This window comes from Callithrix jacchus, chromosome 8 (assembly GCF_049354715.1).
Source record: "Callithrix jacchus isolate 240 chromosome 8, calJac240_pri, whole genome shotgun sequence".
Lineage (NCBI taxonomy): Eukaryota > Metazoa > Chordata > Mammalia > Primates > Cebidae > Callithrix > Callithrix jacchus.
In genome coordinates this window covers 23,964,248-23,978,754 of record NC_133509.1, presented here as the reverse complement: position 1 = coordinate 23,978,754, position 14,507 = coordinate 23,964,248, and the positions used below count along the sequence as shown (strand labels likewise).

Here is a 14,507-nt window from a genome sequence, read left to right as displayed (position 1 = left end):
AGCTGCTCCACAGAGAAGCTACGGGGAGAGCCAGATAAAATACTGGATGCCCAGGTGAATGTGAATTCAGATAAACAACGAATTCTTTAAAAACAAAAGTAGGTCTGGCAGTGTGATGCCTCCGGCTTTGTTCTTTTTGCTTAGGATTGTCTTGGCTATACAGACAATGGGGAGTGGGAAGGGATAACATGGGAGAAATGCCAGATATAGTAGGCACCTAAAGTAAAATAAATAAATAAAATAAATAAATAAATAATTTTTAAAAAGAAACCATAAAATGTAAATGTACAAAATGTATTTGATCTATATATACAATATATATGATAAATGGCAGTTACAAGAGGAAAAAAAAAGTAGGTTTTAGGCCGGGTGCAGTGGCTCACACCTGTAATCCCAGCACTTTGGGAGACTGAGGCAGGTGGATCACGAGGTCAGGAGATTGAAACCATCCTGGCCAATATGGTGAAACCCCGTCTCTACTAAAAATACAAAAATTAGCTGGATGTGGTGGCGGGCACCTGTAGTCTCAGCTACTAGGGAGGCTGAGGCAGGAGAATTGCTGGTACCCTCGAGGCAGGGGTTGCAGTGAGCTGAGATGGTGCCACTGCACTCCAGCCTGGTGACAGACTGAGACTCCATTTCAAAAAAATTAAAAAATAAAAATACGATTTAAATACGACAAGGGGCATACTAAACTCGAAAAGTTCTCGTTCATCTGAGATTCGCATTGCACTGGTGTCCTGTGTTTTCTGTGCTCATTCCACAGCCCTCCCCCCCTGCCCATCATTTCCTCCCATGCCCTGTGCTGGGCCTTCCCTCCCTCCCTCCCTCCCTGGCAGACAGTGCCCACCTCTCACCTCCGGTGCCCTGCCCTGCTAACCTCTCCCATGGCCATCCAGCCCCTCCAAACATCCCCTGGGCCACCTGCTGAGAGCCCATCTGAACACTGTCCTCTCCCCTGCAGCCTCACCGTGGGGCCATTCAGTACCTGCAGAGGAGAGAGGGCTGTGACTGTGGGTTCAGGGGAAGGAGGAGGGTCCTAAAGACAGTCCCTTCTTCTCTAAGAATGCAGCCAGGAGCACAGATGGTGGGAGCATGGGCATTGGTACCTCCTTCTTCTACCACATGGAGGGAGTTTGATTGTTTAATTTGCAGAGAGCTTTGCCTTCCAGAAATCACAGTTTGGGGCCCCAGTGGATGGTCACCATCTGGCTAAAGGGTCCCTTGGTTCTAGGGTGACCCAGGGTCTTCCCACCAAAATAAAAGTCCCCCTGGGCCAGCCTGGACTTCAGGTTCCCACTGTGCTCTCCTCCTCCTGACCTGGACCTGTCTGTTTTGCAGCTCCCTGAGGGCCTCCTTTGACTCCTTGAAGCAGCGTAAGTACCCTACCCTGGGGCGATGGGATCTTTAGGGACGTTGAGGCTGGTGGAGGGTTTGGAGGAACAGAAAATGAGGTGTTGGGCTGAGGCTGTGCTGGGCCAGAGGGGTGAGTTGTGGCTGGCTGAGGCCCATCAGGTCTGACACTGGGAACCAGTGTCCATGCTCTGCCCCCAGAAATGGAGAATGTGGGCAGCTCACACATCCAGCTGGCCCTGACCCTGCGCGAGGAGCTGCGGAGTCTCGAGGAGTTCCGGGAGAGGCAGAAGGAGCAGAGGAAGAAGGTGAGGCAGGTGCAGGGGGCAGGGGAGCAATTCCCCCATCACCAGCCTTTCACTTGCTCTGTGGGTGGGGGGGCTGACCCTCCCCGCAGAGCCAGTGGAGGGTGGCAGGGGGGTGGTGGTGGGACAGTATCCCAGGCTTTGGGGCTTGAGGGTGATCTGAAGTGGGTGGGGAGGGCAGAGGCCTGGCTGCTGGCACCAAGGCCAGCTCCCAGTCCCAGGGCCCCATGGAGGGTCCTTCTGGTCAAGCTGCCTCACGCCTAGGAAGATCCTACTACTGCAGACTATGGAGAGTCTGTGGCAACTTGAGGGTGTCCAGACAAGGCAGTCTGAGTTGTGGGGAGATCACTGGAAACTGGCTTGAGTCTAAGGAGCAGGGCTGATTGTCCCGGAGAAAGGCGGACTTGCAGCCAGTCACCCTGCAGGACTGCCCAAGGCGGAGCAGTCAGACACGTGCAGCCAGTCACCCTGCAGGACTGCCCAAGGCGGAGCAGTCAGACACGTGCAGCCAGTCACACTGCAGGACTGCCCAAGGCGGAGCAGTCAGACACGTGCAGCCAGTCACCCTGCAGGACTGCCCAAGGCGGAGGAGTCAGACACAGACTGGGATGGGGGAGTTGTGTGGCATTGCTTAGCATCCGAAGCTACTTCTCACCCATACGTAGGGCATGGCTATCCTGAGACAGAGTGGCTGCATGGAAGTGAGGTCCTCATCATGGGAGGTGTGTAAGCAGAGGCTGGCAGATCCTTGTCAGGGAGGCTGCAGGGCTGGGGTTGGGGATGGGCTCTTTGGAGGGCCGGCAGGATGCAGGCTAGCCTGGAGGCTGGGCTTGGGCCTGTGGGGATGGGGGCTTGGCCTCTCAAGGCCTTAGTGATGAGGGTGGTGCCCGGCATAGGGTGGGAGGGCAGCACACAGACCCACTGCTTGCTTAGAGACGAAGGATCATTGTAAAACTGAAAATGGAAAGTCACAGCTGAGCCTGGAAGGGGAAAAAGCTGTACCTGAGGCTGGGGCCTGGCTGGGCCTGGGTGTCCTGGCCCAGCCACTTCCCATCTCTGTGCCTCAGTTTCCCTCTCACGATGGGACACATATGTCTACCTCCCAAGTCCTGGAAGCTCAGCCCAAGCCATGCGCCCCCTCAGTCTCCACGGACAGGGCTGCAGCTCTGGTTAGCGGCTCTGCTGGCAGAAATGGAAAGGGGTTGCCCACACCACCTGCCCATCCATCAGCTGGGCTTTCCGGATTCCAAATATGGGGTTCTGAGCAGACAGTGGGTCCCCAGAAGCGAGCCCAGGCTTGAGATGCTGGAGCAGGCACACTCTGAGCTGGGACCTGCCAGCAGAGCCTGCAGAGAGCTTGCTGTGACGGAGGGACCCCAGCCCAGCTATTTTGGGCCCTCCTGTGGTCAGAGGAGCTGCAGTGGCTGCAAAAGCTCTTTTGGACAGAGCACTCCTTCTCCAGGTGGCCAGGGCCCCACAGGCAGAGCGCTGTGTTGTAGTGTGTAACATGCATGTCTGAGCCTGTGTGTGTATGTGTGTGCTTGCGCTGCAGAGCAAGGACACAGGCTCACAGGAGTGTATGCACGTGCCCATCCTCCCCTGCATAGGGCTGCGAGCATGTGTCCTAGTCCAGCCCTGTGCACTTGGGTGTTTTGGAGTGGGTGTATGTGTGTGTGTGCGCGTGCTCATGCCTCGCTGGTCTCCCAGCTGACACAGAACCCCTCCCCTGAGACCCCAGGCACAAACTGGCTCAGCTTTCCTCCTGCCTCATAACCCAGTCTCTGTCCTGGCTGTGTTTCCTTCTCTATCAGAAGAGGAAGCCCCTGGCACAGGGGCCCAGGGGCCGCTGTGCCTGCATGTGGCCTGTGGTTGCGTGTGGGTGACTGTGAGTAGACTTGTGAGTGGCGTCTGTGGGCGTGCACAGGAAGGCCGGTGAGCATGCGTGTGGGTATCTGGGGATGGGGGCCTGTGTGCCTCCGAGTTCGTGTGGAACTCTGCATGCGTGTGTCAGAGTATGCAGACACGTGTGAGCAGCTGCAGTGCCTGCAGAGGCTGGGTGACGCAGGATGAAGGACCGTGTGCGCATGTGTGTGGGGATGGGGACTCCCCAGCTGTAGACCAAGCTCTGGCCAAAGTCTGCAGCAAGGACCTCATGGCACACCCATGCCTTGGGCTTCTCTATCGCCTTCCGTGGTGAGGGTCGCTGCGAAGCAGCAAGCTCTGGGGGAGGGAGGGCAGCCTGTCACCCCTCTCCAGAGCCAGGAGAGGTGCTGCGCCTCATCCCAGGGACACCCCGTCCTCTTGGCCTAGGGGAGCGTCCTGAGGCCGCGGCCCTCGGCTCAGAACCTCGTGTCCCCTGCAGTATGAGGCCGTCATGGACCGGGTCCAGAAGACCAAGCTGTCCCTCTACAAGAAGGCCATGGAGGTGAGCGCCAGGGCCTGGGGCCACGGCCTTCCCTCGGGGCGCAGCGCAGGGCTCAGGGTGAGATCCTGGGCTGTGGCCCTGGGCGGGGCATTTGGAACAGGCTGGCTTCGGCCTCTGTCCTGCGGCGTGCAGCGGCCTGCGGGGCGCTTGGGCCTGCGCTGGGCGTCATGGCCCGTGGGGATGCGCCCCGGCCCGTCCCTTGGGGAGCTCGTGGCTGAAGGACAGATGAAGCCAGCTGGGGACTCCAGGGTGGAGGAAGGAGGGATCCCTGAGCTGGATCCTGCGAGACACTGGGCAGGAAAGGGGAGGGGCTCTTACGATGGCTCGGCCTTGCCGAGGAGCACCACCCAGGAGGCGGAGCCTGGGGCAGGCCCCGCCCTCCTCGGTCGCGAGGGCCTGGGAGCAGGACTGCCAGAAGCCCCCACACCTTCTCCATCTCCTTCTGGACCCCCAGATCCCTGTCCCTGGTGAGGATGCTCCCACTCCACCCACAGGCCCCGCCAGGGAAAAGGGGAGGCTGGGCTCAGGGAGCTTCACTCCCGGGTACCACAGAGCAGGGCTGCGCAGCCCCCAAGTCACGCCCCTCCGCACCCCCAGTCCAAGAAGACATACGAACAGAAGTGCCGGGACGCGGACGACGCCGAGCAGACCTTCGAGCGCATTAGCGCCAACGGCCACCAGAAGCAGGTGGAGAAGGTGCGCTGGGCAGCCGGGCCTTGTGGGCCGCCCGGGGCTGGGGGCTGTCGGGGAGGAGTGCCGTAGACACCCCAGGCAAGGTCTGCATCTGGGACACGCTAGCTGCTCAGCCCTCTCTGATCCCCAGTCTCCTCTTCTGTGAAACGGGTTTCCAAGACAGAGCCTCAGGGCCTGGGCAGGTAGGTCAGCTGGATCCCCTTTGACACCGTCAGGTGGCACTCAGGGGATCATTCCTCGAAGAAGGCCCACTGAGGCTCATGGGGCGATGAGAGCAGACCCAGCCCTCACACAACCTGGGAGACGGGCTCAGCAGGCCCATGTCACAGAGAGGAAACTGAGGCTCACAGGAAGTGACTTGTCTAAGATCTCAGAGCCAGGAAGCAGCAGAGAAGGGACCCCAACTCAGGGGGTCTAGAACCCATGCTCCTGATGCTGTGGCCCCAGGCCAGAGAGGGGGTGTCAGAGCTTCCAGGGCCCAGGAAACATGTTACCCATTGCACAGACAGGAAGGCTGAGGATCACAGAGGGAAGTGTCCCAAGGGTGAGCTGGGGTCAGTCAGGGGCCAGAGCCCAAGTCCCAGCCAGGGGCCTGAGCAGTGGTCATGTCTCTCCTGTGAGTTGAGGTCTCACTCTCCATGTTCATGGGTCTCCTCCATGGGCCCCTCCTGAGCTGGGCTTCCTGTCTTCACTCCCTTTCCATGCAACCAACCTGTGGTCCTTTGTAGGGGGAGGTTGCTGGTGGATGATGGCATCTGCCCACAGTTGGCTCCTGAGTGTCCCCCCCAGGGTGGCTGGGGAGGGTGTGACAGTCACTTCCAAGCCACTGGGGTGGGCCCTGGCTCCTGGGGCAGGGGCTCAGCACTGCTCCCCCTGTTTCCTCAGAGCCAGAACAAAGCCAAGCAGTGCAGGGACTCAGCTGCCGAGGCAGGTATGTGGGCCCAGACCGCCTCGTCCTACCAGGCGGAGGCTGGGCGGTCCTCCCCACACACACCTCCTTACCCTGGGGACACACACACATTCCACCTGGCTGCACAGTCGCAGGCGCGGCACCCTCAGTCCAGATGCCTGCAATCAAAGTAAACGCTGTGCTCTCCCATTCGCTGGCCATTCTTGGCACTTCATGTGTTCAGTCCTCACAGCTGCCCTCTGAGGTGGCTGCCGTTATGATTCCCTTTCTTAACAGATGAGGAAACAGAGGCACTAAAAGGTCCAGTGCTTGCCCAAGGTTACAGCCAATAAGTGGTGGGGACTGCATTTGGACCCAGGCCTTCGGGCTTCAGAGCCACACACACAGGCACAGCCCCAGAACACAGAGCCACTCATCCCATCCTACATGCACGTGCACGCCCGCTCTCAACTCGGGCACACGCACGTGTGCACACAGACTTCTGTGGGCCTCTGTCCTTCACTTCATGCCCAGATCCTTGTCCCTGCTGGTGCCCCACCCACCAGACCCAGCGCCCACCCTCCTCCCTTCCCCTGGGAAGGCTTCTCCCTTGTGCTCTGCCTCTCCTGGGACCCAGCTACTCTCTTGGCTGGGGACAGGTGACCTCCAGAGATCTGGGCACAAGTTGTGACCCAAGCCTGCAGGACTCCACCCCTCCACCCCTCCTCCAGTGCATAGCTTCTCTCCCTGTGCCTGAGTTTCCCCTCTGGAAAGTGAGGTGGGGCGCCCAGAACTCTGGACTTGCATATATGAGGCTCCACTCCAGCCCTTGGGCAGCTCAGAGCACAGTGGGGGAGCAGTACCAGCAAGGGTGGCCCTGGCAACGTGTTCAGAAGAGGCCCCGCCAGCTGCCAGGGCAGGTCCCACGGGGGAGGTGGCCTCCAGGAGGGGACCCTGCAGGAGCACAGGGTGGAGGAGCTCATGTCTGGGCCCTCCCTGAGGCCGCCTGCACTTGCAGAGCGGGTGTACAGGCAGAGCATTGCGCAGCTGGAAAAGGTGCGGGCTGAGTGGGAGCAGGAGCACCGGAGCACCTGTGAGGTGAGTGGCCCACGTGGAGCCTCACTTTCCCCAGCCGAGAAGTGGGAGACACCCATCCCTGCTTGCGCCACTTCACGGGACCCACAAGAGGCAGTGGGGGGCGGTACTCACTCATTCAGCCTCCTGCTCACAGGCCCTGGGCGGGGCCCTGGCCTGGGTGCTTCCGCCTGGCCTCAGTCCTGGGCCCCTTCATTGCAGGCAGGCAATCTTCCACCCTTTTTGTTGACGCCAGAACTGAAACTCGGACAAAACCCACAGCCTCTCTGGGCACTGCCGATGGCCAGGGCCTGGGGAATAAGGCTCAGGACTCCCGTCCAGCGTTCCTCTCACTACCCCTCTGCTTCAGTGTGGCGTGGCCTCAAGAAAGACTGGGGCAGGGACCCCCACCCCACCCCGGCAGCTCCACCTCCCTTCCTGCAGCCTCAGGGCTGGTCCAGAGTGGGGATAGGGACCCCAGGGCGCCCTCTCCTCTGATTGGGCTTCCAACAGAGGGTGCCAGCCTGGTCAACTCCAGCTGAGCTGTGAGTGGGGCCCAGCCTGGCCTGGCCCTGCCGCTCCTCCTCCCACTGCTCACCTCGCTCCCGCTCCCCCTAGGCCTTCCAGCTGCAAGAGTTTGACCGGCTGACCATTCTCCGCAATGCACTTTGGGTACACAGCAACCAGCTCTCCATGCAGTGTGTCAAGGACGATGAGGTAGGGGCTAAGGGCCTTGGGGTGGGGTGAGGGAGGGCAGCCTCCAGCCAACAACATGCCCAGGTCCATCTGAGCCAGTCAACAAGCACCTGGTCCTCTGTGGTCCAGGTGCGCAGGGTTCTCAGGGCTCAGCAGCTCAGCCTTCGCCTCCAGAACCCCAGGACAGGAGCTCAGTACCACACAGGGCCACGGCATCTCTGCCTCGAAGACGGTGACTCTGTGGTTCCCCTGGCATCTGCCATCTCCTCCTCTGCTCCCTCTGCCAGGGCTGGGAGGGGAGGTGGACGCAGCTCTCAGGGGTTGGCAGAGGCCAGAGGACCCTGGCTGCTCTGCTCTAGGCCTGGTGCTTGCAGGAGGCAGGCACAGTCCTCCCTCTGCTCCCCACATCTCCAGGGTGTGTTGTTTCCCCTTACCGAGCTCGACCTGCTGAGGTGGTCCTCCCCAGCAGACAGCGGCCACCCCCACCAGGGGTCCTGAGCACTGTTGAGGAAGCCCAGAGCCAGCTTTCCCAGGCAGCCCTGGCCCCCGTGCCTGCTGTGTTTCCTGCCTGACGCTCCTGCCCAGGGCTGGGGCGTTGATTTTGCTGTTTTTGCCCCCTGCTCCCTCCTCGCCTCCTCGGGGTGGAAGGTGTGAGCTCAGACCGACTCTGGCCCGAGCCTGGCTGTGCTGCATTTTCGCTCTGTGATCTTGGGCCAGTCACTCTCCTCTGAGTTTCCTCCTCCATCCAATGGAAAAAGGTGTCTACTTCAGAGGACAGGTGTGAGTTACGTCCCTTGCACAGGGCCTTGCGCGCAGGTGTTCAGGAAATGGGGAGCTGTCAGCCAGGGCTGTGACTCCTCAGGATCAAAGACCCCGAGCTGTGCACAAAGGCCTGTGAGGAGGCCGGTGGGGTGGGGGCCGCCGGCCAGAGTTCAGACCCAGAGAGGGGCAGAGCGGGCATCGGGCTGCAGCCTCTGCTCTTTCCCACCCCAGCTCTACGAGGAAGTGCGGCTGACACTAGAAGGCTGCAGCATAGACGCCGACATCGACGGCTTCATCCAGGCCAAGAGCACTGGCACGGAGCCCCCGGGTGAGGCGTCTGCAGACAGCACAGCCTCTGGGCGCACTGAGCCCTGTGGAAGGCCTGGCCCAGAGCCTCTGAGCCTCGTGCCAGGACAGGGCTGGAGTAGCTCACATCTCCCCTCCGGGCAGAGGAGCCCTAGCTAGACCCCAGGGCTTGTGGGGGTTTGGAAACAGTGTAGTCTCAGGCTGGGTCCTGGGCCTGCTGCCTCCTCACAGGCAAAGCTAAGGGCATGATGGCACTCAGAGGAAGAGCTGGGGGTGGGGATTGAGGGGAGGAGCTCCTACGGTCCCACTCCTCGCCTGTTTGGTTCCACTGAATCATGGGTACAGAATATTAGGTCTTGGTGGTCCCTACGGTGGAGTCTCTCATGGGAGTGACACAGGCACCAGGATGGGCCAGGACCAGATTGGGAACGTGGGGCCCCAGTTGGCTCTCTGGCAGGGCCAGAATGGGGTGTTGGGGGCTGCCCCGGTCCTCACAGCTTGCTCTCTGCAGCTCCGGTGCTCTACCAGAACTACTATGACCGGGAGGTCACCCCGCTGACTGGCAGCCCCAGCATCCAGCCGTCCTGTGGCATGATAAAGAGGTGAGGCCCTGGAAGATGGAGGCAGGGCTCGAGGTTGGGCCAGGAAGTAGGCCAAACCCTTCCCCTGCGCCTGGCCCTTCCTGGTTCACTGAGCACCTTCTATGAATCGGTGACTAGTTTGGGTGCTGGGCACTCTCTGGAGACAAGATAGGCTCGGTTCAGCCTATGGAACCCTCAGCCTAAGGGACCCGACATTAAGTGAATAATCACACCCCAGTTATTCACCAGGGCCTGTTTTCCGAGCTCTGGGGAGGCCCCTGTGTTGGCTTCCTTGTCCCTGGGGCCCCCATGAGAGCCTGGGGTCCCCATGAGAGCCTGGTGCCCTGACTGTCAGCCTGCAGGGCAATGCTCTCTGGTTGGGGCAAGACTGGGGCATCTGGAGAATTCTCCAGACTCTTCCAGAGCCCTTTCCCCAGCCTGGCTGCAGTCAGGTGCCGCGGTCCTAGTGCCGGGCCTCAGTGTGTGACCTGGGCAAATCACTCACACTCTCTAGGGCCGGGGTCCTAGGTTTTGGGGTCAGATTCAGAACCTAAGGACCCCTCCTGGCGCAGGTCTTGAGTGAGGATGGTGACAGCCCATTAAGAGCACCAGCCAGCTCAGGGAGCCCTCAGAGCCAGGCCTTTGAGGGGGCCATGTGCCCTGTCTGTGAGCATCCACGAGGGTCGGTGGGTTTCATGTGGTGCCTGTGCCCCCAGTGTCATGCCACCCTCCTCTCTCCAGCCAACCCTCAACCAAGAAGGCCCTGCCTCTGGGAGGCAGCAGACCACAGGGAGGAGCAGATGCAATTCCCGGGCCTTCGCAAGGACCAGCTCATTCCAGGGCCTTAGGAGCCTCTGGAGCCTCCTACTCCTGGGAGGCAGAGGCTCATGGGAACCACCCGTGCTCACAGAGGGGGGTACACACACCCCTTTGAGAATCTTGTGAAAGCAGTCACCCCAGGAGGCAGCACATCCGCAGCCTTGCACCCTACAAAAGCTGGGGTACTCGGGCCTCCCTGCAGCTGGTGAGGACCTGGATCCCAGCAAAGGTGGTCATTCACACAACTGGACAAAGAGCTCACCTGAGGCAGTGTCAGGAAGGGGCAGAAAGGGATGCCCCAGAGAGGATGAGAGAAAGAGACAGGGAGGGAGGGAGAGAGGAACGGGGGGAGAGAGACAGAGAGAGGTGTCCTGCAGGGCAGAGGGAGGCCTGGCTGCTGAAGAGAGCTGGTCAGGCCTCTGGATGGGGCAGTTAGAAACCAGGCAGGGTTGGGGAGAGGCAGGGGTCAGTGGCTGAGAGTTGGAAGTGTAGATAGTCTGGGGAAAAGAGGTGTGGGGCGGGGAGCACAATGGCTCAGGAAGCCCTGCACCCCCAACCCCCACCGCGCTCTCACCCTGTCCTTTGCTGCTGGGTGCTGCCGCATGTGTCTGCACGCCTGTGTGTCAGGCCCTCTCACGTGCTGGGCCATGCATGTCCACCCTGTGCATGTGTGTGCACTCCTAGGCCTCCGCCCTCGGCCCCTCATATGGGAAAGGACCCCACATGCCACCTTGAATTGCAGGGCAGCCTCCCGCAGGCCCCTGAGTCATGGCTCAGCCTCTTACCTGCATTTAGGGTCCCTCAGCATCTGCTTCGGTCCCGATTTCAAGTCTGTCCCCCACGCACCCAAACTGGTCCATCCACTCCACAGCCCCCTGCCTGCCCGCGCCTCCTCCCCTGCACCTGCGCGCTCCCCTCCTGGTCACTGGCAGGGCCTCCTCCCCTGCACCTGCATGCTCCCCTCCTGGTCACCGGCAGTGACCTCTGAAGACTCACCTCTGAAGACTCAGCCGCAGCCCACCAAGAAGCCTTCCCGCCTCAGAGGCAGTGTCAGCCTCTCCTCTGAGCCCTCACTACTGCCCGCTTCAGGGGGTGCCCCCGGCATCGGCCTCTCGCTTCTTCTGTTTTATTTCCTTTATTCAGTAAATCTTCACAACCCCAGCTCAGTCCAGGCCTAAGCCTGGCGCAGGCGCAGGGGTAAAGTTGCCCAGCGCCGTCCAGGAACTCCTGTGCACAGGGTGGCAGAGCTGGCCCGATTCCCGGAGCCGGCGGGGAGGAGGGCTGGCTTGGCCCAGGCAGCGGAGACCCCAGCAGGGCTCGTGTGAGCCAGACTTTGTGCAGCAGTGCACTTCTCACCCCCGTCGGGGAGGCTGATAGGGCCAGCTGGGGCAGGGCCCTGAGGGTGAGGCCTCAGCACAGAGGTCCTAGAATCCCCGAAGGGTGCTCGGGGTCTTCCCTGTAGCTCCAGCAAGAGGCGCTGTAGGGAGCACGTGCAGACATGGCCTGCAGAAGGCGCCAGTGGAGGGCACAGCTGGGGAGGGAGGAGCCACCGGGACCACGTTTTGGGGAACCCTCCTGCCCCAGGAACACCTCATCAATCACATCCATGCCTGGAGGCTGGGGCAGCCCCAGCCGGGGCAGAGCCCACAGCTCTGAGAACTCTCCCTGCTGAACCCTCCCTGCTGGTGGGGCTCTTACCCTCTTTCCTCTGCTTGTCCCCAGGTTCTCTGGACTGCTGCACGGAAGTCCCAAGACCACCTCGTTGGCAGCTTCTGCTGGTAAAGGGGGTCAGGAGGGGAACCCCAAACACATTGATCCCAGGGGAAGGTCTCCCACATGGCACAGATGGGGCCACTGAGACTCCTCAAGGGGAAGGGTGTGCCCCCCAACAGCAAGTGTGGAGAGGGGAGGGAAGAGGCGGGGCCCAGCATGGAGAAACCCCCTCCCATCAGGACCTCCAGGGGCCGCAGAAAGGGGAAGGGTTCATGCCTCACCCTGCTCTCAGCCTCCACAGAGACCCTGACCCCCACCCCCGAGCGGAATGAGGGTGTCTACGCAGCCATCGCAGTGCAGGAGATGCAGGGAAACTCGGCCTCACCAGCCCAGGAATACCGTGCACTCTACGACTACACAGCGCAGGTGAGGCCGCCACGTCCCAAGCCACCTGTGCTACCTCCCCACACCTGAGAGCTCCCTGTCCCACTCAGTGCCTCACGGCCTTGTCTCTCCTGGTGGTTTCAGTTATCTCCGAGTGTCCTCTCCTGCTCAGGAGGGCACATGTGCCTGATCGTGTGTCCACACCTAGCAAAGGCGCCTGAGAGTGTGCTCAGTGTGGGCTCTGAGAACAGCCCCTGGGGCTTGGAGGGCCTCTCAGCGCATATGCTGAATGGAAACTGGCAGCAGCAGGCCTGCATTTGCTCAGCCTGCACACAGCACACACGTGGAGCACACGTGCCTGTGCCATCCACACAGGCTGGGCACTGCGTGCTTCACAGGTGCAAGGGGTGGGGTGCTGGCAGAGCCTGGGGCTGCCTGCAGGTCATAGCTTGAGGGCCAGGCTCTGCACCTTTGGGTCAGGGCCATCCTCCTGGCCATGGGTGCGGAAAACTGGCCAAAATGAGTCTTGCAATCATGCCAGGATTGATTTTCTGATGTCCACGTGGTGAGGATGCGTTAAGGCAGCCACAGGGCAGCTGTGAGAGAGGGTCCACTCTGTTCCCTGCTTGAAGGGAGGGGTGCATAGCCAGACCTCAGATCTACCTGTCCTGAGGCCAAGCACCCCCCGCCATGCGTGGCCAGGCAGGCTGGGTGTGAGTGGGCTCTGCTGACCAGGCCAAGGCTCCGGGAGGCAGGGAAGCCAGGCCAGGAGAGTGATGGGGTGCTCGGATGGCAGCGGCTAGCTGGGACTGGGGACCACAGAGGGGAGGCTGCGTGGTGAGCTTGGGCCTGAGTATGCCCTGGGCTTGAGGCATGATGAGCAGCCCTGACCCCTGAAGTGCTCCAGTCACTGTGTCTCTCCAGAGTGGGAGAGGGGAGGTGAGGCTGGGGAAAAAACCCAGGTGCGGAGGAGGCCTACGATGACAAACTGAGGGGATGGGAGGCCAGGTCTCTTGGGGCACCCTCATCCTATGTCTCCAACAGGCTGCCCCAGCAGGTATGGACACAGCTTGGCTGCCCCTGCCCACCCTGGGAGACATGCCACATTTACTGCTGGGTGGGGGAACATCAGCCAGGCCCTGCCCCACAGGCCCTTCCAGTCATGCACTTTCAATCTCTTGGCCAGAACCCAGATGAGCTGGACCTCTCTGCGGGTGACATCCTGGAGGTGATCCTAGAAGGGGAGGATGGCTGGTGGACCGTGGAGCGGAACGGGCAGCGTGGCTTCGTCCCTGGTTCCTACCTGGAGAAGCTTTGAGGAAGGGGCAGGAGCCCCCTCGGACCTGCCCTGCTGGTGGAGCCAGCAGTGCCCCACACTGTCCCAGCCTTGCTGGGGCCCAGAGCCGAGCATCCCCGAGCCCCGAGCGGCAGCCTGTCTCCCAGGGAATAAAGGAGTGCGTTCTGTTCTCCTTGGTGTGCTGGGGTCCCTTTCTCTCTTTCTCCTGCTCTATTGTCCGTGTTCAGTTCAGAGGAGGCAAAGGAACAAGGGAAGGAGCCTGGGGGCGGAGCTCTCCCCCTCAGCCAAGGCTTCAGCTGTAGTTGAAGAGGCCTGGCCCCAGTTGCTAGCAGCTACCAGACTGCCAGGGAGACACATTCATACTTGGGCAAACAGAGGCTACAGGGGTGCAGGAGGATGTGGCAAAAGGGGCTCGGAAGGGCTGTGATGGGGAGGGCAGGCTTCCTGGGGGCAGAGGATTGAGCAGGGCCACAAACGGGCAGCAGCGGCCAGGCCAGAGCAAGTGCATGGGCGCAAGTGAGATTGGGGGTACACCCAGTAATATTCTGAGGACTCAGTTTGGAAACAGGAAGCTGTTGGATGATGGATTTGTTGGAGAGGCTGTGGTGGGAGCCCAGGAAGACAGGCTTGCGGCTTATGGGTGCAATTGGGGCCTGGGGAAGCTGCTGCTGCCCGTGACACTCCCCTCAATATGGCAGCCCGAGCCAGGCAGGGCTCCAGAGCCCAGGCGGGCTGGCCCCGGGCACAGAGGGGGCTGTTCTTGACGGCCTCCAGCCTTTTCTGTTTGGATCCAGGGACATAACTTCCATCACTGGCCAAGCCCTGCTTCAACTAATAGGCTTCCTCCTTGCCTAAGGCATTGGGAGTGGGTATGGGAGAGAGGGCCCCTGGCCACTGACTGCTCCTCAGTCCTGGCAGTGGCCAAGCTGACCCACCCCACATGTGCCTGGGATCCCTGCCCCGGGACCAGGCAGGCCCAGGACTACTGTAAGGGGCGGGACGGGGGACACAGTGGTCCTTCTCCACTGGGACCACGCTGACGAGCTGCTGCAGGGCCCTGCTGCTCCCTGTAGACCATCTTTTTCTGGACTGCAAATTGCTTGGCCTCTCCTCATCCATACCCTTTGGGGACTGCTCTCTACAGACATGGCTCTGTGCCAGGCCTAGGGAGGGCCGGCTTTGCCCCCAAATCAGAGGTGAAAGCCTCAGT

At 61.0% G+C, this 14,507-nt stretch overlaps 1 protein-coding gene across 6 annotated transcripts in view; it reads left to right on the top strand.

The window, feature by feature from the left end:
• The window catches only part of PSTPIP1 (proline-serine-threonine phosphatase interacting protein 1), a 45,166-nt gene extending 31,697 nt beyond the window's left edge, over positions 1-13,469 (top strand). For 2 of the 6 annotated variants that reach the window (XM_054239476.2, XM_054239474.2), the window contains 12 exons: positions 1,342-1,376; positions 1,555-1,661; positions 4,021-4,140; positions 4,681-4,779; positions 5,662-5,707; positions 6,684-6,763; positions 7,358-7,456; positions 8,429-8,525; positions 9,015-9,105; positions 11,626-11,681; positions 11,909-12,042; positions 13,187-13,469. In XM_054239476.2, the coding sequence (XP_054095451.1) occupies positions 1,342-1,376; positions 1,555-1,661; positions 4,021-4,140; positions 4,681-4,779; positions 5,662-5,707; positions 6,684-6,763; positions 7,358-7,456; positions 8,429-8,525; positions 9,015-9,105; positions 11,626-11,681; positions 11,909-12,042; positions 13,187-13,318 (1,096 nt within the window). In that variant the 3' untranslated portion in view covers positions 13,319-13,469. Of the gene's footprint in view, positions 1-1,341; positions 1,377-1,554; positions 1,662-2,217; positions 2,381-4,020; positions 4,141-4,680; positions 4,780-5,661; positions 5,708-6,683; positions 6,764-7,357; positions 7,457-8,428; positions 8,526-9,014; positions 9,106-11,625; positions 11,682-11,908; positions 12,043-13,186 lie in introns of those variants that run through there. The other 4 variants (XM_035259276.3, XM_035259275.3, XM_054239475.2 and 1 more) reach the window with 4 other exon arrangements.
• The last annotated feature ends 1,038 nt before the right edge of the window (positions 13,470-14,507 follow it).